Source organism: Leishmania braziliensis, chromosome 27 (assembly GCF_000002845.2).
Source record: "Leishmania braziliensis MHOM/BR/75/M2904 complete genome, chromosome 27".
Lineage (NCBI taxonomy): Eukaryota > Euglenozoa > Kinetoplastea > Trypanosomatida > Trypanosomatidae > Leishmania > Leishmania braziliensis.
The window spans coordinates 726,006-747,076 of NC_009319.2; the positions used below are offsets into that span (position 1 = coordinate 726,006).

Sequence of the window (21,071 nt, forward strand, 5' to 3'; positions counted from 1 at the left end):
TTCCCCTCAACGGTTACAATGTGCATGAAAAGCATCGATGTGGCTCATCCGGGTTTTGGATGGTTTCTCCCCCCCACCCCACTTAACTTTTGTCGACTCGATTTTCCTCTTCTTCCGACCACTTTCATTTTGCACGTTTTTCTCGCTCGCCTGTTCGCTCGTTCATCTCACCTGCAATCCTTCACGGAGCAAAGGCGTCGGTGTGCTTTACCGCCGAGGAAGTCGCTCTTTGCTGAGGCTTTGGAGGGGCACAACGAAGCGTCTTTGCGATGAGGAGGACCGGTAGAGACCGCGCGAAGAACTTGCCCCCCCCCCTTCTCTCCCCACCCCCCTCCACCTTCCTCAACTCGCCGACGCCGACGCCGACGCCGCCCCCTCCTTTTTTAAGGTATGATAGTGGTGTGACTCTCTCTTTTGCCGTTGCGGTTTGCTCATGTGTATGTAGCCACCCCCACCAAACTTTGGTGCAGAACAAACGAAAGCAAGCAAGCAACGCATGAGGAGGAAGAGGAAGGAAAACGAGCAAAGGAAAGAGCAGAACTTTGAGCCTTTTTCTCTTTGGGTGTCGGGGGAGGGGGGTTCTTTCATATCGCGGTATGACTACTCTTGTGTCCTTGTTGGAGCTGGCATGGTGCGCCGCAGGGGCGAGCAGCTCATGGGAAACCAACACCACCACCGATACTGGCGCACATCAACACACCGGCTTCTCTCCTCATTCACTACTACCACTTCAGTGATGTTATCCTTTTTTCTTCCTCATTTATTCCCCTCATTCTGATCATTTTGTCGAGGTGAAGAACGAGCGGCTGACACCGGCGAGTACTCGCGTACAAGTACACCCGGACAAGTGAGAAAGCAGTAGTGCAGTCACGTGCACGCGTAACTCTTGTTCTCTCCTCGTGATCAAGCGTCAGGCTTGGCGTTGTCATGAGTCTACTGCATTTCGTCCTCTCTTTTCGGCACCCCCCTCCCTACCCACGCTCCTCCCTTCTACGCAGGGATATGCGCGCAGATTCAATGCCTTCTCTTGTACGCGGGTACACGCGTAAGTGCAATGTAGCTATGAATGTATAGGCACCACGGAAAAAAAAAAAAACAAAGAGTGACCAAACAACGCAATCGTAGCGTATCGAGAAGCGAATACGGGTGGGCGCCTCTATTGTGGGGGGAGGGAGCTCTGGTGCCAATGATATCACAGAAGCATCCAAGTCAGGACTTGCCATTTACCCCCCCCCCGCCCCCTACACACAACGATTCCAATCCGTTGAGCTGCACCTGCTGCCCCTCTTCTGCAATGTTGCCCCGAGTCGATGTCTATGAACACTACTACCATGTGACCTAAACTATCCACACCACTCTCTCCTCATCCCTGTACCTTCCCCTCTCGGCCTTGACTCTTCCGGTGTTTCGTTGGCCGTCCCACCCCCCGGGCCGCGGCGGGGGATTTTTTGGGGGTGGCGTGGCGCGGATTTCGTTTTGGGCCTGCGGCGGTCCGGAGGGGGCCAGGCTGGGCACGGCCCCAACCCCCCTCCGCGCGCCCGGAAAACAAAAGAGGGAGGCGCCACGCCTAACGCAAGCGGCCAGCGCCGAAAAGGGGCGGGTGGGCGGAAGTTGTCAGGAAGGGACGGGGCCCCCGGCCGGCAGCCAAACGAGGAGCCCCCCGCACACGGCAGCGCGCCGCACGCACAGCCCGCCACCGCCGCGCGAGAATAGCAGCGTTGGTGCTCCACCACACATCTCGTGTGGTGGTGGCGGTGCACCCTTTCCACCTTACTGAGGGTGGGGGTGGTAAGAGGAGAGACACAGAGCTCTTGAAGGCCCTCTGCAATGGTTAAAAGATGGGCAACAGACGCCAGCACGTCGCTGGTCCTACAACTCCTTATGGGACATTCTATCAAGAGGAGCAAACCAAAATCAAAAAGGGGCGAGCGGGCGCGCATCAGCGGACTCGTCGTACGCCTTTCACAGCGATGCGCAGCAATAGGGAGAGAAAAGCCTTGAGGAGGCACCCAAAACTCAAGCACGCACGAGCACATACACCAGTGTGTGCACGCCGCACACCACCCTCTCGCCACCAGCGCGATACGTGCGCGGTGCCGCGGCAACGCACGGGACCGCCAACTCACAATGTCCTCTAGCAAACGTGTGCGGGAAAGAAGATGTGAACAGAAGGAGCGAGGACAAGAACCGAAAGAAGTCTGAACTTCTCCCACCCACCTGCGCTGTCGCCGCTAAGCGCGCGTCACAGCAAGGAAGACACGGATGAAGCGCAGCTCTACATATTCACCAAGTAGCACGCAACACCGTTCAGCGCCGTCTTGGTTGCCTCTGCCTCGCTGGCGCACCTCACACGCAGAGGGAATATCATCGTCCGGCGCTCTGCATCCGCGTAGACAGGAATGGCAGCGCTTTGACTGGAGTGCTTCACCTTGCCTGCGGGCACCCAGCTGGCTGTGATGTCCATACTGAGCTGCACGGAGGACGGCGAGTTGGCCTGCACAGCCGCGAGGCAGCCGTCGCCCGCGACCGCTGCGCCCTGCATCACCAGACTCTTCGCCGCCACCTTGACTGTGACGCCCCCGTGCACCATGTTGTCCATAGTGGCCACCAAGACAAGATCCGCGAGGGGCGCCTTTGTCGCCCGCGCCGTGTGTTGCCGCAGGGCGTTGAAAAAGGTCTGCGGCCGCAATAGGGACGAGAGGTCGTACGTCACCGATGTGCTGAACGGCACCTTCACGCTAGCGCGCGTCGTGTTGTACTTGCGCCACAGCAGCGCGAGCCACATCTTTGCCTCCTGTGGTCCATCCATGCGATCCAGCCAGCGGCTCGGCATACGGCCATTCATCAGCTCCGTCGCCTCCGCGCGCAGCGCACTGTCCGGGATGAGGACTCCCTCCGCCACGCTGTGCAACGTGTCGAAGAAGACCGACAGGTCCTTGATCAGGGCGGCGATCAAGTTCAGCTCACTGATGAAGAAGACCTCCATCGGCTCCGGGTCACTCGTGTGGCTCGACATCGTCTGCGGAAGCCCGTTTGCAGCGATGCCGCTGCCCTTCCACACCTCTAGCGCGGGCCTCAGCCGCTCTCGCCACTTCTCGCCGCTCGTCTGCTCCGTGGTCTCTTTCGTGCAGAGCTCACGGAGCGACTCGCGCGTGGCGTGCGCCACGTCCTCCTGCACGGTGCGGTCCGCGTTGTCGCACATGCACAGCAGCGCCGGCGGATCGACGTCGGGCATGCTTGCCTGCAGCATCGCTACCATCCTGTCATGGCTGTCTGCGTTCGCTGCCGTCACGCCGGGAAAGACTGGCGACTTGTCCTTGAGCAGCACGTCCTCGTTGAAGTACGTCTGAATGAGGAGCTCCAGCACCTTCTCATCCACCGCGTTCTCGAGGCGGCCGCCGTAGAGGCAACTTTCGAGGAAGCCAGTGAGCGTCACCCAGTCAAGCTGCGGCTGCTTAGCGAGGCTTGTCAAGACATCCGTCGCCGCCTTCAAGTCAGCCGGCGAGAACTCATAGTACTTGGACCAGCCCTGCGGCACATATGTTCGGCGCTCCTGCATCACAGCGTGAAGCCAGGCGAGTCCAAAGAGCAGCCGTGCGCCGGCCTGAGACTGTGCCGCGAGAAACGCTGAGTCCCAGAGGCTATAGGTGCGCAGCAGGTTCTGCTTCACCCCTGGCGGCGCCTCCACGGCGACCTTGTTCGACATGCGCAGTAGTACGCTGGGGAAGAGGTCGTGCTGCTCGGTGGTAATGATGAGGCGGAAGTCCGTGCTCGGCGGAGGCATCGAGCACAGCTCGTTTTCAAGCACCGAGGCCCAGTCCAGAACGAGGTGGAGATTCTTGAGCAGTAGCCAGTCGCCCTGCACGGCACAGCGCCGCACCTGCTGCAGCGCGTTGTCTGTCTGGCCACCACCAAGAGCAAGCTCCACAAAGCGCTCCTTGCCCACGAGGTGCGTCGCCACATCCTGTATCTCCATACTCGGGTCGGCGCCGCTCGAGGTGATCAGCAGCACCGGGGTGGTAGGGCTGCTGCTGAGGATTGTCTTCTCGAGGGACATAACGGGCGCCAGCGAAGTCAGCCCCAGCTTACTCAGGATGATCTGCAGCGCGGTGGCAGACGCGCGGTCCGGGCGGAATGTGTTAATCCACAGCAGCTTCTCCATGTCCGAGACGACCACGCTGCCATCCCTGTTGCTGTTCGTGGCAGGCGGCACCAACACGCTCTCTGGTGTGGTGTGGTTCATGACAGCGGCCCACCGATTAGGGTCGCCGACCTGCCACTTCTCCGCTAGTGACTGCCCAGCTGCGCTGGAGAGGATGCTGGCATACTTGATCTTGCTTGATAGCGGCGCCCACTGCGGCAACGGCGAGTCTGAGACCGCCTTCACGTTGGTGATGGTCCCCACCAGAGCGCCCCACAAATCCTGCGGATACTCGGCTGGCCATAGACCGTGCAGAACGTGAAGCCCGAAGGCGATGCGGTCCTTCTTGAGGAGTCCGCGCGCCACGTTGTGAAAACAAGCCTTGGTAAAGCTCGCGATCAGCTCCTGCACCTTCGCCTCTGCCTCGTCATCGCCCTGGTACGTCTTGAGCGTCTGCGTGAAGAGGGCAATGTAGTCGTTGATACCGTACTGGTACATGTGGTTGAGCACCTCCATGTCGCGAATGAGGAAGAAGAGGAGAGCTCCATGATGCGCGAAGGGGCGGTACACCTCGCGCTTCTCATCCAGCTCCACCTGCAGCTCGTGCGAGCGTGCGAGGGACCGCTGGATGTTATAGGCCTGCATTTTGACCTCGTTGAGGGAATTAATGAGCTTCGTATTCTCAAGCAGGTTTCCCTGCGACTCGGCGAGGTCACTGAGAAGACGCTCCTCCAGCTTGCTGAGTTGCAGCTGCAAACTCTCCTCGTTTTCGAGAAGCTCCACTTTCTGCTTTTCCAGCTCCGGCCGCTCTCGTTGCAGCGTGACGCCGAGGAGCTGGCCCTCGAGGCCGAGACTCGTAACGGAGAAGTTCACCTCCGTCACCAGGGCCGCGGCTCCGGGGGACAGTCGCAGCCCTGACTGCCGCGAGAAGAGCATAATTCGGAAGCTGTCGTTCCACTCCACTGTCTTGTTGCCCACCTGCACCACCCGCTTCGCGCCAGCAGAGATGAGGTCGCGGCGCAAGACGGTGTAGAGCAGAGGCGCGATGTCAGCCACCTCCGTCACGATCAGCGTCTTCCCGAAGCGGATGGCAAGCTCGAGCGTGTGTGTGAAGCGCCCGTCATGCAGTGAAATCGTTTCGACAACGGTGTTCGCCCTCCTCAGGTGCTCCCGCATCCACTCAACCACCTTGTTCGCCGGGTCGATGACGAGCGGCGTCTGCTCCGTGTCCAGCATGACCACCGCATTTTCCAGGCTGAGTCCATCCGTCGACAGACCCTCGGACTTGTACTGAAGAAGATCTCCCTCGGTTCGCAGGAAGTGAGTCACCTCGAGAACCTCCGGAAAGCCCAGTCGGTCGCACCACGTTTTGAGAAAGCGGCGCCGGCCGTCCTCTGTTTCCTGGCCTAGGTAAGTCAGGAAGGCGGCGGCGACGAGGGCGCGCTTCGGCATTGTGTTGTTCGCCTCCCGGATCGCGGCTGCCTCGGTGGCCCACCGATCCTTCTCGCCACTCAGCTTGTCCAGTAGGTCCGTCGCCCTCCCCAGTTCCTCCTCAGCAGCTTGCAGCCTACCCCTCAGTCGCTCTGCCTCCTTACACTTCTCAGAGAAGCCCTCGCGCAGCTCCTTCACCCTGGCGTCGATTTTCTTGAGCCTTTTCTGGAGGTGTCCGAGCTTGGCGGCGCCATCTTTCTGGTTCGTCTCGAGCTTCTCCAGCTGCTCTGTCAGAGGTGAGATGCGCTCCATGATGCTGGAGTACTCCAGCATCGCCTTGACCCACTCTGCCATCGGTGCCGCCGCCACCGAGGCGCGCTGAATGACCTCAGGCTTGAAGAAGGAGGCACGGTCGCGTAGCAGCTTCTCCACACGGTGGCGGATGTCAGGGGTCACGCTCCTGACCTCGAAGTCAAGAATACGCTGCTTTGCACCACGCTCACCAAGGAACTGTCGCATCGACTGCCACGAGACGTCGTTCACACCAAGCAGCGCTAGAACGCCCTCGAGAACGACGCGGATCGCCTCTGGTGGGGATGGCAAGGAGCGGATCTCGCTGAGCTGCTCGCTGCGGATGGAGCTGACAGCGTCGCGTGCGGCTTCCATCATCGGCTTAATGCCACCAAGCTCCTCCTCTACCTGTCCACGGCTCTTCGCAATGCACGTCTGCTCTTCCTTGAGCTGCTCCTGAAGGATTGCCGCCTCGTCGCGCTGCTCCTGGGACTCCTCCATACTGGACTGGATCTCGTTCAGCGCCTTGTCCGCCGCCTTCTGCATCCGCTCCACATCCTTCTTCTTCTCCGCGACGTCCCTCTTTACCTTCTCAACGCTTTCCTCCGCCTCCTTCAGCTTCGCTAAGCCCGCCTCCAGCCGCTCCATCTTCTTCTTGCTGGTGCTGCTCTTCCGGCCCAGGATGGCGCGGAATGTGTTGAGCACCACCTGGACATCGTGCGGTGTGGAGCGGTCGCCCATGCCTTCGTGAATGGCGTTGACCTCGCGGTGCACGTGGAAGCCTTTGTTCGCCGGGTTCGCCTCGAGTGCAGTGATTTCGTCCGCCAGATATGTCTTGCAGATCGTCTTGGTCATGTCGCCACTCCACGTCCCCATCCACAGCAGCTCACACTTGCTCATGAGGGCTGGGTTGGAATGCAGGCGAATCAAAAAGAGCTCGTGGCGGTGGTCCATGATGAGGGCAATGCGCAGGTTGCGCTGCAGCCTCTCCACAAAGTAGGCGTAAATTGCCCCCATGTGCCCATCGTTGGCCGCATCGTCGCGCATCGCGGAGAACATCGTTTCCATCTCCTCCTGCGAGAACAGCCCCGGTACCTCGCCGCTGCTCAGCAGGCTGTTCACATACTCCAGAAAAGTCGCATTAACGATGTGGTGGTCCTCGATGAGGAGGACCAGAGGTGTATTTTGCACCGTGGCGCGCTGGATGAAGCCGCGGAGGTCAAGTCGGAAGTGCTTGAGATGGTAGTCCTGCGTCATGTTGAGCGATACCACCTCACGCCGTTGCTGATACGCCGCGAGAAGCACGGCGTTGCGCCGTCCGACGCCGGTACTACCAACCAAGAGGAGGTGGCCGCCTGGGCGAGTCAGCACCCGGTCGACGTAGGTCACCCAGCACAAGATCTCCGGGATGAGAGGAACGTGGAGCTCCTTGAACTCGCGGCTGTACCGCAGCAACCCATGCTCCACCTCGTCCCGCACGTCGTCGTACTTCCTCTGCACCAGTTTGAGCACTGCGCGTGGGCCCGTCGCTGCGGTGGCGGAAGCGCCCTCCGCCTCGCCGCCTCTGCTGGCTCTCGCGCCATTGTCAGTCTTCCCTTCCTCGTCACCGTCAGCGGCTGTCGCCATTTGCGCCTGCTCGCCGGCCGCGGCAACGTCGGCAGCACCGTTCTCCTGGTCGAACCACGTGACGAACATTGTGGTGAAGCGCTCCTCCCTTGCCGGCATCGCGTAGCCAATCGTGGCGAGCTGCTCCGAGAAGGTCCGCAGCGCCTGCCGACGGTCCTCGGCGCGCGGAAGGCAATCCGTAAAGATGCGGCTGGCCTCGTAGGCGAGCACCGCCGGCAGCGTGGTGCGGGTGTCGATGTGGTAGAGGAGCACGTTGGTGACCCATTTGGTGAGATGGCGGGGGCTGAAAGAGAAGTGCATATACTCCTCACCCTCGAACTGGTGACGCACCTTGTCGTACACATGCAGCATGAACTGCGCGAGCAGCGCTCCCTTCTCGTAGTCTTTACCTTGGCCAATGTTTGTCTGCCGCAACAGCGCCGCCCAGTACGTGGTGTACACCTGCACGAGACTCGTTCTGGACGGGTAGGATACTGTCACGATGCTGGCGAGCGCCAGCAGCCGTGGTGTGACCGGGTAGCGACCGGCCGATGGAGTGGGGTTCATGCTGGCGACGATCTGCACGCGGTCGACCCCCACCCACTCGAGGTCCTGGTTATAGAAGCCGTTGTACAAGATGAGCTGCTGCAGAAAGGAGTGCAGCTCTACGGTGCCGTACTTATCCGCCTTTGGGAGATTTACGTTCTTGAGAATGATGACGAGCCGCTCCCCCTCGCGTGGACGGTACACGGGCCCGGCATTCGTGTTTGCCAGCAGGCACGCTTGCTCGATCTTCTGAATGACGTGCGTGGAGTTTGTCTGCGCGCTGCAGTTGATCGTCGTCGTGCGCAATGTCGGCCGGGTGGAGAAGACGTAGTCGAGCAACGCACCCTTCCCGCACCCCTCCGGCCCGACAACAAAGAACGCCTTGCAGCTGCGATCCTCCAAGAGCGGTTGCAGCGTAGAGATGAGTCGCTTTACCTCCACCGTCTGCACCACCGGTGGGCGGCCCGCCAGCAGGTCGGCCGGGGTCACTGGGGTCGAGAGGTCAGCCGTAAACTCCACGGCGCGCCCGAGCTTGTCGTCCCAGTATGAGTCAAACGGGCGGCTGTCGGAACAAGGCTTCTGCCCCATGGTGGTGTAGATCCAGCTCGCCAGCTTCGCCGCGCCGCCAGCATTCAGGCACGCACACAAGCCGCGCACCAGAGAGTACGCAAAGTCCTGCGCATTCTTGGTGAGCATCACGTGCAGCAGGCATGTCTGCAGCAGACCCATGCGCGTCGTGGTAACAGAGAAGTCGTTCAGTCGCTGTGCCTCGTCGATGGCGGCGAAGACATACTTGAGGATGAGTGGCCGCACCACATTCCCCGTCTCCAGCGACTTGAACGCCATGCCAGACTCCACCACCGCCTCCAGCTGCACATCCTTCTCAGAGAAGAAGAGTACACCCATGCGCGACACTGTCGCCGGTGACGCGTACTCGAGGCTGTGCGTCTCGAAAATAAAGTTTACATTGGCCCCAAACTGGATACGCACACCGTTCGGCATCGTCAGCAGCTTGTTATCATCCAACACCGAGTTGAGAGACTCGATCCACTCCGGGTCGATGTCGCCATCGCACAGCACCCACGGCCGCGCCTCCTTCGACTGCTTCACGACGTCGCGCGCTGCCACTGTCAGAACACCATCGTACCACTCCCGTGTGTCAGCGTCCATGTAGCCGAGCAAGCGACGCCGCGGCATCGCCTTGGGGTTCATGACGTGCATGGGGACTGTAATGTTCATCGTCTGCAGAGCCTTGCGGAGAATGCTGAGCAGAGTACTCTTGCCGCTGCCACTGGGGCCCACCAGCACCACACCCGTGCGCTGTTGCAGCGCCTCGTACAGCTGGAGCACCTTCTTCTGCTGTGCGGGAATCGGTTGCAGGCCCATATCCTTGACCGCGCTCGCCACTGCCACCTCCAGCTCGTTGTAAGTAATGTCCCGCGACTCCGCGCCAGGGAAGATGTCGCGCAGTAGCCCTTGAAAGACGCGCGCGTCGCCGAAAGTGAGCTTGCTGAGGGTGTTAATGTTCAGTGACTGTAGCACTAGCTCCTCCTCCGCTTTTCGAGATGCTGCGGCGCCGGCATGCTCCTTTTTCCAGCGCTGCAACAACGTACCGCCCAGTCGCAGGACGGCCTTCAGAGGACGCAAGCCCCAGTCGTAGTGCTGCTGCCGACTCATCAGCTGCCCACAGAGGCGGTAGAGTGCGACAATGCTCTTTGCCAACGCTCGTGCATGCGTAAACCCCTCCGAGAAGAGCACTGTCGACGTGATGAGCTCGTTGTCAGGCACGCTCATCGCCACCTCGCGGAAGAGCTGCTTCAGGTTGTCCGGTAGTTGCGTGCGACCGCCGTAGCCCTTGCCAGCAGGATTTAGCGTCACGAAGATGCCAGCATTAGCATTCACCGTGATTTCATTGTTCAGTAGCATACAGTTTGCCTCTCTGTTCTTGAGGGCCTGCTGAATGACCTGAATCATCTGTGAAATAGCGGAAAGCTGATCGATTTTCAGCCGGTTGAATTCGTCGAAGCATCCCCATGCGCCACACTTGACAATGCCGACAAAGATTCGCCCCATCGCTTTGAAGTCGATGCCCTCGTCGCAGTTGAAGACAAGCACCTGGCGGCCCATTGCCGAGCCGAGTGCCTTCACAGACTCTGTCTTGCCGGTACCCGCAGGCCCGTATGGGTTGCCACCGTAGCCAAGGTCCATCCCTTTGGTGAGAACGAGGTAGCAGCGGTCCGTCAGCGGTGTGTGCACCAGCTTCGCCGCGTTGCCTTGGTACTCGTACGCGTACTCAAACTGGGTGTCGGCCATGTGGACGGTGCAGTAGTGTGTGTCATCCGTGGACATGCGGTAGCGCAGCTGCTTCTTCCACCACCACTGGTCGACGCTGCAGACGTTGCGCTTCAGGAGGAGCTCGACAACCTCGATGTTGTGAATTGTATCGAATATAAGCGCCTTCACCTTCAGCACGTGCAATGCGTCCAGCTCTGGCGTAATGGCGGTGAGTCGGTCGAGCCGCTGACGGAGCGATATGAGTAGCTGGTTGAGGGACTGCGCAATGATTGCCTCCTCGGCTTCCCGTGCGAAGTGTACGCCTTGCGCCACCTGAAGAATTTGTGATGGGTAGTCGATAATGCTCTCCTTTGTAGTGGCGTCTGGCTGCTTGACGCAACTGATGAGAAGTTCGTGCAGTGTCTCCTTCATGCTCGCATCCAGTGCCAGCAGCCAGTCCTCCACATCGCTGGACGTAATCACCACTGGCCTGCGCAGCGCCACCTTCTCTCCGTCGGCGCTAATCATGTGTGTGATACTGGCGTTGTCGCTGCTGAATGTGACGGAGTGAATACCCATAAAGAGCTTTTTGAGGTGCACCTGAATCACAGACGGGCTCTGGCTGTGGCCGAGCATCTCGAGCATGTCCTCGTCACTGATGAAGTAGAAGCGCGGCAACTTGTTACGCTTCGCCTCCAGAAATTCGATGAGTGACTTTTGGCATCGCTCAACCTGCTCGAGGATGCCCTTCAGCCTCTCATTCACATCTGTTTGGTTTGCCAGAGACATAACGCGCGGATCCGCCTCAATCTCGCGCAAGATGCCGATAAACTCCTTGTCCACGCGCTTGAAGCGGGCCTGCTCATGTGGTAACGCGCCGCGGGCAAAGATCGGCTCTAGATACGCCCACCGACGCTGAATGTGGTTCAGGAGCGTGAGACTCTGCGAGAGAGAAATTAACTTCGATTCCCATCCGGCCACCTCGTCGGCAAAGTGCGCAAAGAATGGGCTGTCCTTGAGCGAGTTTACGAGGGCCTGGTTGTCGGTCACCTGCGTCATCATCTCCTTCCAGTCCGTAATGAGGCGCACCTTGCTGGCGCTCTCTGTTGGCGCCGTGAGGCTAAAATCAGCCTCCAGGGCCCACCTGCGCATGTCCTGCAGCGCCTCCCGCAGCTGGATCTCGCCGTGCGCGCGGGCGTGCAGGTGCTTCAGCTCCCCCTCCTTCGCCAGCAGCTCGAGGTGGTGGTCGAGAATCAAGCCAAAGGTAAGGCTCGTGCTGGTCGTCTCCTTTGGAATGTTGAGGAGCCTAAACATTTCGTTCCAGTGCTCCGTCATCCATCCCTCTCCACGCACAAACTTCAGCAGTGGCACCACATTCCCCCAGTCCGTCACCATATTCAGTAGGTAGGCCGCAATGGGGTCGTTGGTGTTGCAGGCTGCGCTCGTAGTGTCGCCGCCGCCGTCCTTGTTCGACTTCCTCTTCTTGTCTTCCCCGGCCTCGCCCTTCGCGGTCGCGTCGCTGCCCTCTGCCACTGCTTTGTTGAGCTTCGATCGCCACGCCTTGCAGAAGTCCTCGAACTGACACGTGTGCGCGCGGAACGTGAGCCAGTCCTCGGTGCGTAGCTTCCCGAGTTCCTCCTCAAAAGCGTCGTACAGCGCCCACGTGGCGCTCATCGCCTGCACATCTTTCTTTGTGTCCCACAGCACTCCAAAGACTGGCTTCACCTGCCCAAAGAACTCGCACTTGGACTCCAGTTCCTTCGCCTGGGATTCGAGGTCAGCCAGGTCATGCAGCTGATCCTTGAGAGACAGCAGCACTGTGCGTATGGTCTTTGTTTCTTTGGCCGCAAAGGCGCGCATTAGCTGCGCTCTCTGCCGCTTCCACCCGTCAGCGAAGCGCTCCACATCCTTTAGGAAGCGCTGGATAAGACTGTTGAGGGAAACCCGCATCTTCAGCACCGCAGCCTCCATCACCTTTGTGTGAGACGCCATCGCGTCCTTCAGGTGGTCCCAGCGGGCTCGGGTGGCGCCTACGTCGATGGAGGCGCCGACATGGTTGCGCAGCTCCTTATTCTGCTCCAGTACCGCATCCAACTTCCTCTCGTAGATACTGATTTGCTCCAGTGATTCCTTGTAGCGCTTATTGGCCTCTCCGACCTCGTCCATCGTTGTTGGCTGCCGCTCCACGATGTTCGACACGCGCAGCACAAACTCGTCGATGTCATTCAGCGAGGTCTGAATGTGGCGGCGCATGCCGTTCAGTAGGGCCTCCTCCAGGCGATGCAGATGCTCCTCGATGCTCGCCCGCACCGGAACCGTGCTGATAGCGAAACAGTCGATCTTCATGATGTTCTCGATCTTGCCCATCTTCTCCCGGTGCTCCTCCACAGTGCGAAAGCCCTGGCTGATCTGTCCGGCCAACTTTTCCATCCATGCATCTGCAATCGAATCCAGATCAGGCGAGCCGTGGATGCCGCAAAGACCGACAACGATGTGCGAACGAAACGCTTTTCGAACTCGATTGAGCTTTGCGAAGAGTTCGATGGCCTTGGCGTGCACTGTGACAATGCGGTCGTTGTTGGTGAGCGGCATCAAGGGGTATAGTTCATACGGCGTATTTGCGTCTTGCCGCTTAGGCTGCAACCCGCGGAAGCGCAGCGGCACGCTGACGAACTCACGCAGCTTGACGTAGTAGGCCTCGCGGATGGCCTCGAAGCTGGGCTTGAAGTGCACAGTGCCTTGCCTCAGTACCAACTCTACCTTGAACTCCGTCATCTCCTCGTGCAATCTCTCCAAGCCGCGCCTATACTGGTACTCAAGAGCCTTGTAGATCTGTCCATCCCAATGCCAGCGCCAGTCCTCGTGGTCAGACAGGTGCTGCCTCGCGAGGAAGTCCTCCATCTTGCTGCGAAGATCGTCGACAGTGACGCGCCACTGCTCCATGTGCGAAGTAAGGTCCACGTCCATGAGGGCAATGACGTGTTGGCCGAACTCCTCGTGAAAGCGGCGGACCTGGCGGTTGGCGTTGCTGAGGGCCTCGATTGTGTTCTGGAAGCGCATGTTGACGCCTTCGAGCTCTTGGTAATTTGCGACAGCTACGGCCCTCTTTGCGGTGTCGGCATACAGCACCTGTAGCATACTCTTCTCGATGGCTGGGGCGAGCATCCGGCGTGTGCACGGGAGAATCTGTGCGATAACGGTGTTGTGGTTCGCAACACATTTCTGTGTGCGCAGTGCAGCTGTGCAGAGGTGCTCACAGGCGCAAATCGTGCTCTCGGCGCTGCTGCTTAGTCGCCAGAGCTGCGACGCCGCCGCTGCGGACACATCTTGCGACGCGCTGTTTCGGCGATCGCCGCTGCCACAACCGTACTGTTCTTGGTCGTGTCGCATCTCGGCATCGCTCAGCCACGCCCGCACGTTGCGCACCTCTTGCATGAACTTGCGCAGTGACATGTGCACTGTGCACATCAGCAAGTACGGGTGCTGTTGCTGTTGCTGCGGATCCCCGATCGTGGACACCACAACGGCATCTGGAAGCTCGAGCATCTTCTTGGCGGTCGACTCCACCGACGCACACCAATCCTTCATGATGACCGCCTCCTCCTGAGCTGCCTTGTGGATGAGCTCGTGCGCGTGGGCCGTCACCTTCTCCGTGAGCGCATCGGTGGTGCCAAACACCTTGGCGGCCTCCTCAGGCACCATCACGCACTCCGCTACGCACCCTTTCGCAGCACGCAGCTTCTGAAGCGGCGTCGTTGCACGTCGGCTGTTATTCTCAAAACGCGCGTACACGCGATCCAGGTGCTCGAAAAGGTGAGCGGCAACGCCATCCATCTCGCGGGTCACAGCGCTGCGCACCCCACTCCGACGCAGCAGCGCTCTGTGCTGCTGCAGAAAACGCAACTGCACATCCGACACTGGGGATTGGAAGAGCTGCTTCACGCAGCTCCGCAGGCCGGGCTCGGCGAAAGAAAACTCCTTCTCGAACTGCGCGACACGCGACTCCCACACTGTGGCCGCCACACCGCGCATGTCGAGAGCATTCAATTCCGCAAAGATGTGCTCCGGATGCAGAGCGGGCGGAGTTGTCTTGCTCAATTTTTGCACGCTCGCAAACGTCTCACGAATCCGCAGCACTGTGTGAAGGCGCTGCGCGAAGACGTCGAAGCTCTCGTCGTGGAACATGCCGCTCTCCCAGCCGACCCAGTCCTGTCGCACCAGCTGCACCACCATCCTGTTCCACTGCTTGCACAGGTCAACAGCGCTGCTCAACTCCTCGGCAGGCATCCGCCATGGTGCTTGCCAGTCAGAGCCGTAGAGTTCCACCTTGCCACGCAGGTACTCCCGCAAGTCACCTGAGACGATGCTCAGCAGTGACAGCGTGGTGGATTTGACACGGTCGGTGTTTGTGGCGTGTTTTTCGTTCCAGTAGTGGGCCAGCGTACGGTGCACTATGCCCAGCACCTCGGGAGCCTCAGCAAGACTGAAGGCTTTAGAACGCCACGCAGGCGGTAGCTCGGCCTCGACAGAGGCGCTGGCGTTCGACGCGAGTGCCTGTGCCCATGCACGGGTGTCAATCCACACCTTTGCCAGCTCCCCCTCCGGCAGCTTCGCAACGCTGTATGAGCTCTGCAGCATCGAGTCATTCGGGCTGCGGCAAGTCCCACCGTGAACGGTGGGACTAGGCGTTGTGGCAGTCGCCTCGGCTTCCACTTTCGAAGCGCGGGAGCGACGGGGTGCCTGTGCACCGTCAGTAGCATCACCAAACGGCTCCGCTTCGTCGTCCGTATCGTCGTCGATGGTAGTGGTCACCGCAGCAGTCGGAGCGACGACCTCCTTCTCTGCTACAACGGCCGAGGCAGTCCGTGAAAACGCCTTTACGCAGATCTCGCCTTGCAGAACAACGTCGCAGCGGGTCCCCTGGGGACACAGGAGAAAAGGGAACTGCACAATGGCACGGGCGCCGTGCTTAGACTCTGCCACCACGTCGTGGTAGAGCATTTCCACCATCTCCACCACTCCAGGTGCCTTTGGCAGCTCATCCACACCCGCACTGTCATCGCCCTTCTTCGGCTCACTACCTGCGCCCAGCGACACACCCGAGTTGCGCAGCAGTTTTGTGAAGGAGAGGCTTTTGTCTGCCAACTTTCCAAAATGCGTTTCCTCATCCTCGTTGGTGAGCCGCACAGAGCCAGCACCGTTGCCAGTGACATCGCGCACAAGCGCGCTGCATAGTGCCTGTACCTCAAGCTCAAGCCTGGTATCGGCCCCAAAAGGTGCGAAAGAGAGCAGCAACCAACCGTCACCGCGCCGAGACTGTACATGGCCACAACGGATGTGGAAGTGGCGCTGCGCGGTGCTGACCAGCTGCGACTCTACGGAGACAAGGCCCGACATATGCGTATCGGGGGTGCAGTTGATGGTTTGGGTTTGGCTGTATGTATGTCTCGTGTTGCACGACCGTCCGTGGTCAGCACAGCACAGACGAAGAGAAACAGAAGAAACCATAAATACTCAAACATGAACGAGAAGAGTCGCAGACGGTGGAGGAAAGCGCAAGAAATGAGCGGGCGGCACACGAGCAACTCTTTTCCGGCTCTCTTACGCCACACTGCACAGCCAACGTGTCTGTAAGAAAGAGGCGGAAAGAAGAGAGAAGGCGATAGCGGCGGAAAGTTTATAACGTTGTCTTCTGGGACACAAAACTGCGATGCCGTCACCTTCCACCCGTCAAAGCACAGAAGAATATCTGCGGTGGCCGTGCGTGGCTGCAGGTGTACCTGTGCAGAGAGCGCCGATATAAAGCCAGAGCGTGCATATATGAGTTTGTCTAAGGAACAGAGGAAGACGCACGCGAAGCGCGGCTACCACAGTGTCCCACCTCACGCAGCAAGAGATCGTAACAACAGTAACGATACAGGATAACGCAGAGCGAGTGAAGGAAAGAGGCTAAAGAAGAGGTGAATGTTGGCGGTGAGATGAGTTATGGAGATGTGTGATGGTGCTCTGCTGCTGAAGGGTGTGGTTTCGCGCTTTTCACATACACGAACGCAAGCACAACAGTAAAACGAACGAAAAGGGAAAAAAACGACCACCACTGAGGGTCGTGTGTAACGAGGAGGAGAGAGAATGTGGGTGCAAGTGTCCAAGAGCATGAAGGGAGGGGGTAGCAGTCCGTGGCGATGGTGTGAATGTTGTGGATGCGACACCACCACGCACGCGGTCAGACGGAGCTTGGCAGCCACGTTGTAGCAGAGAGAGGAAAGGAGATGATGAGAGCCAGAGGAGGAGGAGGAGAGAGAGAGAGAGAGAGAGACCGGGGGAATGAGGGCAAAGGGGAAAAAGCGGCAAAGCTGCGCACTCCTCACAAAACAGGTGTACCCCTCTAAGCCCCGACATAGCCACAAGACATCCCCCCAAAAGGTGAAGATGTGTATGTGTATTTTGTGTCGTCATGTATGTGTGTGTGGGCGGGGGGGGGTGGTTGCTTAAATGTGTGCATGCACATTGCACTCAGCTTCAGCTGCACCGAAGGCGTCGCCTTAGCTCGTAGAGAACCTGGTGTCTCCATCGCCAGCGCCGCCTTAAGCATAACGAGCGCCATAACGCAAGCGCCCAGCACAGTTAGGAGCACATATATACCACCGTGATATCACTGGCCACGATGGATTCGATCTGCCGCGCTAGGAAGGCGAGTAGAAATTGCGGAAGTACAAGTGCGATGAAGGACACAGGAAGCACCAGCAGGCGGCCTTTGCTTCTTCTGGCGACGCCTGCAACCACTTCCTCTCCCCTACGTCGGCACAAGGCGCAGCGCCGCTGATGCCGCAACTCCACCACCCGCCCCTGGCACCTTCATGCCATAGCCTATCGGCGCCGCCGATGTTCTTTTTAGTTTTCCTCTCTCTCTTGCTTTGGAGTGGATGCGATTGCAGTGTGGAAGAACAGACGGTAGATGCAGAGTACAGACAGGGAGAGCACTGCGGAGGTGGCAAGCGCAACGGAGAGGGTAGAAGAATAGTTGTCCAAGGAAAACGAGTAAAAGAAACAACAGCACGACGGTGCTACAAACCCCCTCCCCTCCACTCCCCTCCCCTCCCTCCCCTCGCCCACGGACACGGAAACACGCAGAAGAAATGAAACAAACAGCGCATGCACGCACAGACGTACGGCGCAAGGAGAAAACAGAAGCCCACCCATCCACTCCCCGAATCGCAGGGAATGCCAGGAGGAAAGCTGCACCGGTGATACAGAGGCGCGCGTGCAAAGAACAGCCAACCCGTATGCAGACGGGCCCAAAAACGAGCGAAGCACAAACAAAAAGGACACCAAACGAAGAAAGGAACCAGACAAAACCAAAACAGCCGCGCTGCGTCTCCCATTGCCCTCCTCCCGCCCTCTCGTCATTGAGCAAAGGGTGCGGAGAGTCGAGTGCGGCTAGGGAAGGAGTACGTTTCCTCATGCATACGAGCCGCCTCTGCCTCACGCCACCTCACCAATACGATGCAGTGAAATTCAGCATTAAAGACTGAGGGAGAGGAGGCTGTGAAGGTCAACACACGCAAAGAGGCCTCCCCATTGGCAATGAAGGGGAAGAAAAGGTGGCGCAAACGAAGAGGGGGGTAAAACGTCATCGAAACCGGAAGCGGAAGAGTTAGCGAGAACGACGGCAGGCAACCGCACATTCCCCGTTGCTTCTTCAGCGCATCCACACTCTGCCGCGGAGCAGACAAGCTCACCACCACCACGCACTCTACACACACGCATACATACACCAAACCTACCACAACGGGCCCCATCCGCATGGCGCGAAGCAGCCCTAGACACACACGCGTTGCAGTAATGCGCCGACTCGGCCCTCCGTGCACTGCCCCTAAGCCAAACTCCACCCGCCCTCCGCTTTGCTGGTCGTCCCACGCCCCCCCTCCCCCCCCCCCCCACACCAGTGGTGATGCGTCACACTGGCCTCCCTGCGACCCAGATGCTTGACCCTGCCACCACCAGAGGGGTGGTCCGGCACTGGCAGGGGTGGAGGGGGTGGGTGGGGGCTGTCTGGCTTCTCCCCACACCGCAGCACGGTGGTACTGGACCCTGAGACGCCACGCACTGAGGTGTTCACAGTTGACAATGGACAAATATAATATATATCTATATATCTATATATATTCCAGATACAGTAGCCTCAGCACAGAGAGCGCCTATTGGAGAGAAACGAAGGGAAAGAGAGAGAGCGGCGGCGGAGAGCCAAGGGGCAAGCGGAGTACCGTGGGCCAGTTGGTGCTCTAACAAGAAGTGCAGAGGCGTGTCAAAGCAGGCGAGTCACAGCAGACGCGCGCACGCCTTCCCTGCAATAGTCAACACGTCCACAGAGAGCTTTACTAGCGCCTTCTGCGTTGCTACGTGGCCCTCTCCTACTTCGAAGCACGGCGCCAAAACCCGCTCACGCGCTTTTTTCTCGTGCACTGCTCGCATCACCTCGGCTCGACAGCGAATTCGACTTCGGAGAGGCCCCACAACGACTCAACTCCTCCCCCCTCCGTCCTTCCTTCCTCGTTCTCTATCCTCAGCCCACTGTTTTGCTTGGCGCCACGGTGTGTGTCAAGTCTGCCAAGATGTGCTCCTGCCCCGTCTCCTTCAGCCAGTCGCGGAACATGGATGTGACGCGTTGGTGCAGCTCATCCACAAGGTCGTTGCGCCCGGCCCCCCTCAGCTGCCCGGTGGCATCAGCGATAGCCTCGTTCACATCACGTAGCCGCTGCAGACGGCGGTTCACTGCATCACGGTACGGCATCGGCAGTGGGCATGGGTTTGTGCGGGTAACATTGCTAAGGTTGGCAGAGTGCGTCAGGGGAAAGGGCATGCTCTGGAACTCCGAGGGTGGCAGAATCGATTCGTGATCAGGCAGTCCCACGTTCCATACGTTCAGCAGCGGGCTAATGCCGGAGCTGCTGATGTGCTGCTCAATGGCGGGGTAGAATGAGTTGTACGGAGCAAAGCGCACCCCGCTCCTGGGAGGAAAAGATGCTGCACCGTTCGTCTTGCTGCTGCTCGCCCCTGTCATCCCCACGCCGCCGTTCAAGCTCTCGTTCGACAGGAGCACTGGCGGTGTGTTCACACATACGTACAGAGTGACGTTCGTGCAGTTGCTCACCACAATCGCTCCACAAAGGGCGGAGATGCAGCAGTGATGGCAGTTCTGCACACTCAGTACACCGCTCACCGGACCCAGTAAGACGGTGCAGTTCGTGAGGGAGCTAAGTTGGGTGTGGGGGAGCACCGAGGGAGCGTAGATGTGCGTCTGTGAGCAGTTCGAGATGGTCAAGTTAGATGACAGCAGACGGAACGCTATATCGGGCAGAAGGGCGTACGGCGTGATGTGGACTGTACTGTCTAGGTTCTGGACAGTGACGTTGTTGAAGCCGAAAGCGTTTGCTGCTGTCGTGGCGACGCTGCCGACCTTTGCTATTTCGCTGTTGGCCCGGATGCGCACTCGCAGGTACTGGGAGAGAACCGCGACGTCAATCGTCTTTTCGTTAAATTGCCAAAGAAAGCCGATACTGAGCCCGAACGGCTGCTCAACACCGTTGACAACCTCACGAAGTAAATAGCCAAGCTCTGCTGCGTCAGCCAGGGTCAGACGAGACGAACGCGTAGCGGCGACGGCGCTGATGAAATCGTGCAGATGCTGCCGAACGTACTCGGCCACCGCCTCTGAGGTGAGCTTGTTGGGCGCGCCAGCCCGCCTGCGCTCCACGAACAGCTGACAAAGTAGAAAGACAAGAAGCCCTGGCAGACTCACCTGTCGCGCGGTGGAGGCGGCTGGCCAGCGGTTTTGATCAACAGTGCCGCCCATCTTCTGCAGCAGAGCACGATTGCTCTCCTGACGCAGCTGCGCCACGCTGGACCGCTCCCCACCCGAATAGGCGGGCGTGTTTTGGATGCAGCCCCCGCTTAAGGCGAAAAAAACGTCGAATATGGCGTACGCAGTTGACTCGCGCAGCCCGAGCACCATCATAGCTGTCTCCTTCCACTTGGCGAGCGAAATGGACGTCTTGTTGCCGGTGCTTTGCAGTACCTTGAGCACAGCTGTCGTCGTCAGCCCGCTCGGCGCATTCAGCAGCGCACCGCAGTTCTCAAAGAGAACGGGGTTCACGCAGTACACCGCCGGTGCCGCCGCAGTCGAGCTTCCGGCGTCGCCGCCGCCCCCGCCTGCGCTGCTGAGGTGGCTGGAGGCGCTTCCGCTGCGGCCAAACGAGCCGCTCGGTCTCCGGGACATCCCCGTGTATAAAGGTTTGGTGAAAGGAATACTTCAAACAAACAGTAGCAGCTGCCCACACACGCCAAGCACCTCGGAGGTGATGTTCTACAGATGCCGGTTCTTCTTCTCTTCGTGGAAGGAAAGAGCAGTGGTTCAGCGCGATAAGCGAGGGGTCACGGACGAGAGAGGAGGATAGCGTCAGTGTGAATGAGCGTGGCATTGATGCATGCACAAGAGTGATAGTCAATTGATCAAGAGTGGGAGTCAATCAGGAGCAAGTGAAAGCGGTGATGAACGACACTAAACGCGCTGGAATATTCAATCAGCGCGCACACCACTATTACCAGCCCTTACCACGGCTAACCAAGAGGGTCCCCCCTCTTCCTCCGCTCTCCACCTCCCTACACTCAGGCATACCTTTCGCATCACACACCTCGAGCACACCGGCACTAGAGCGCTGAGGCATCTCCGTGAGCGCGACGCTAAAAGTGTCGCTCCACACACTCCCTGACGAGGGCTGATGAC

General features: G+C 59.2%; 2 protein-coding genes across 2 annotated transcripts; both read right to left on the reverse strand.

Moving 5' to 3' along the window:
- Positions 1–2,275: 2,275 nt before the first annotated feature.
- On the reverse strand, positions 2,276–15,685 carry LBRM_27_1870 (putative dynein heavy chain; the record flags this gene model as incomplete). The annotated part of the gene is made up of 1 exon (XM_001565892.2): positions 2,276–15,685. One exon carries the CDS (start codon positions 15,683–15,685, stop codon positions 2,276–2,278), a length of 13,410 nt encoding a protein of 4,469 aa, XP_001565942.1.
- A 3,166-nt stretch (positions 15,686–18,851) lies between these two features.
- Positions 18,852–20,564, reverse strand: LBRM_27_1880 (conserved hypothetical protein; the record flags this gene model as incomplete). Its single annotated transcript, XM_001565893.1, has 1 exon — positions 18,852–20,564. The coding sequence occupies one exon, from the start codon at positions 20,562–20,564 to the stop codon at positions 18,852–18,854; it is 1,713 nt and encodes a 570-aa protein (XP_001565943.1).
- Positions 20,565–21,071: the final 507 nt, after the last annotated feature.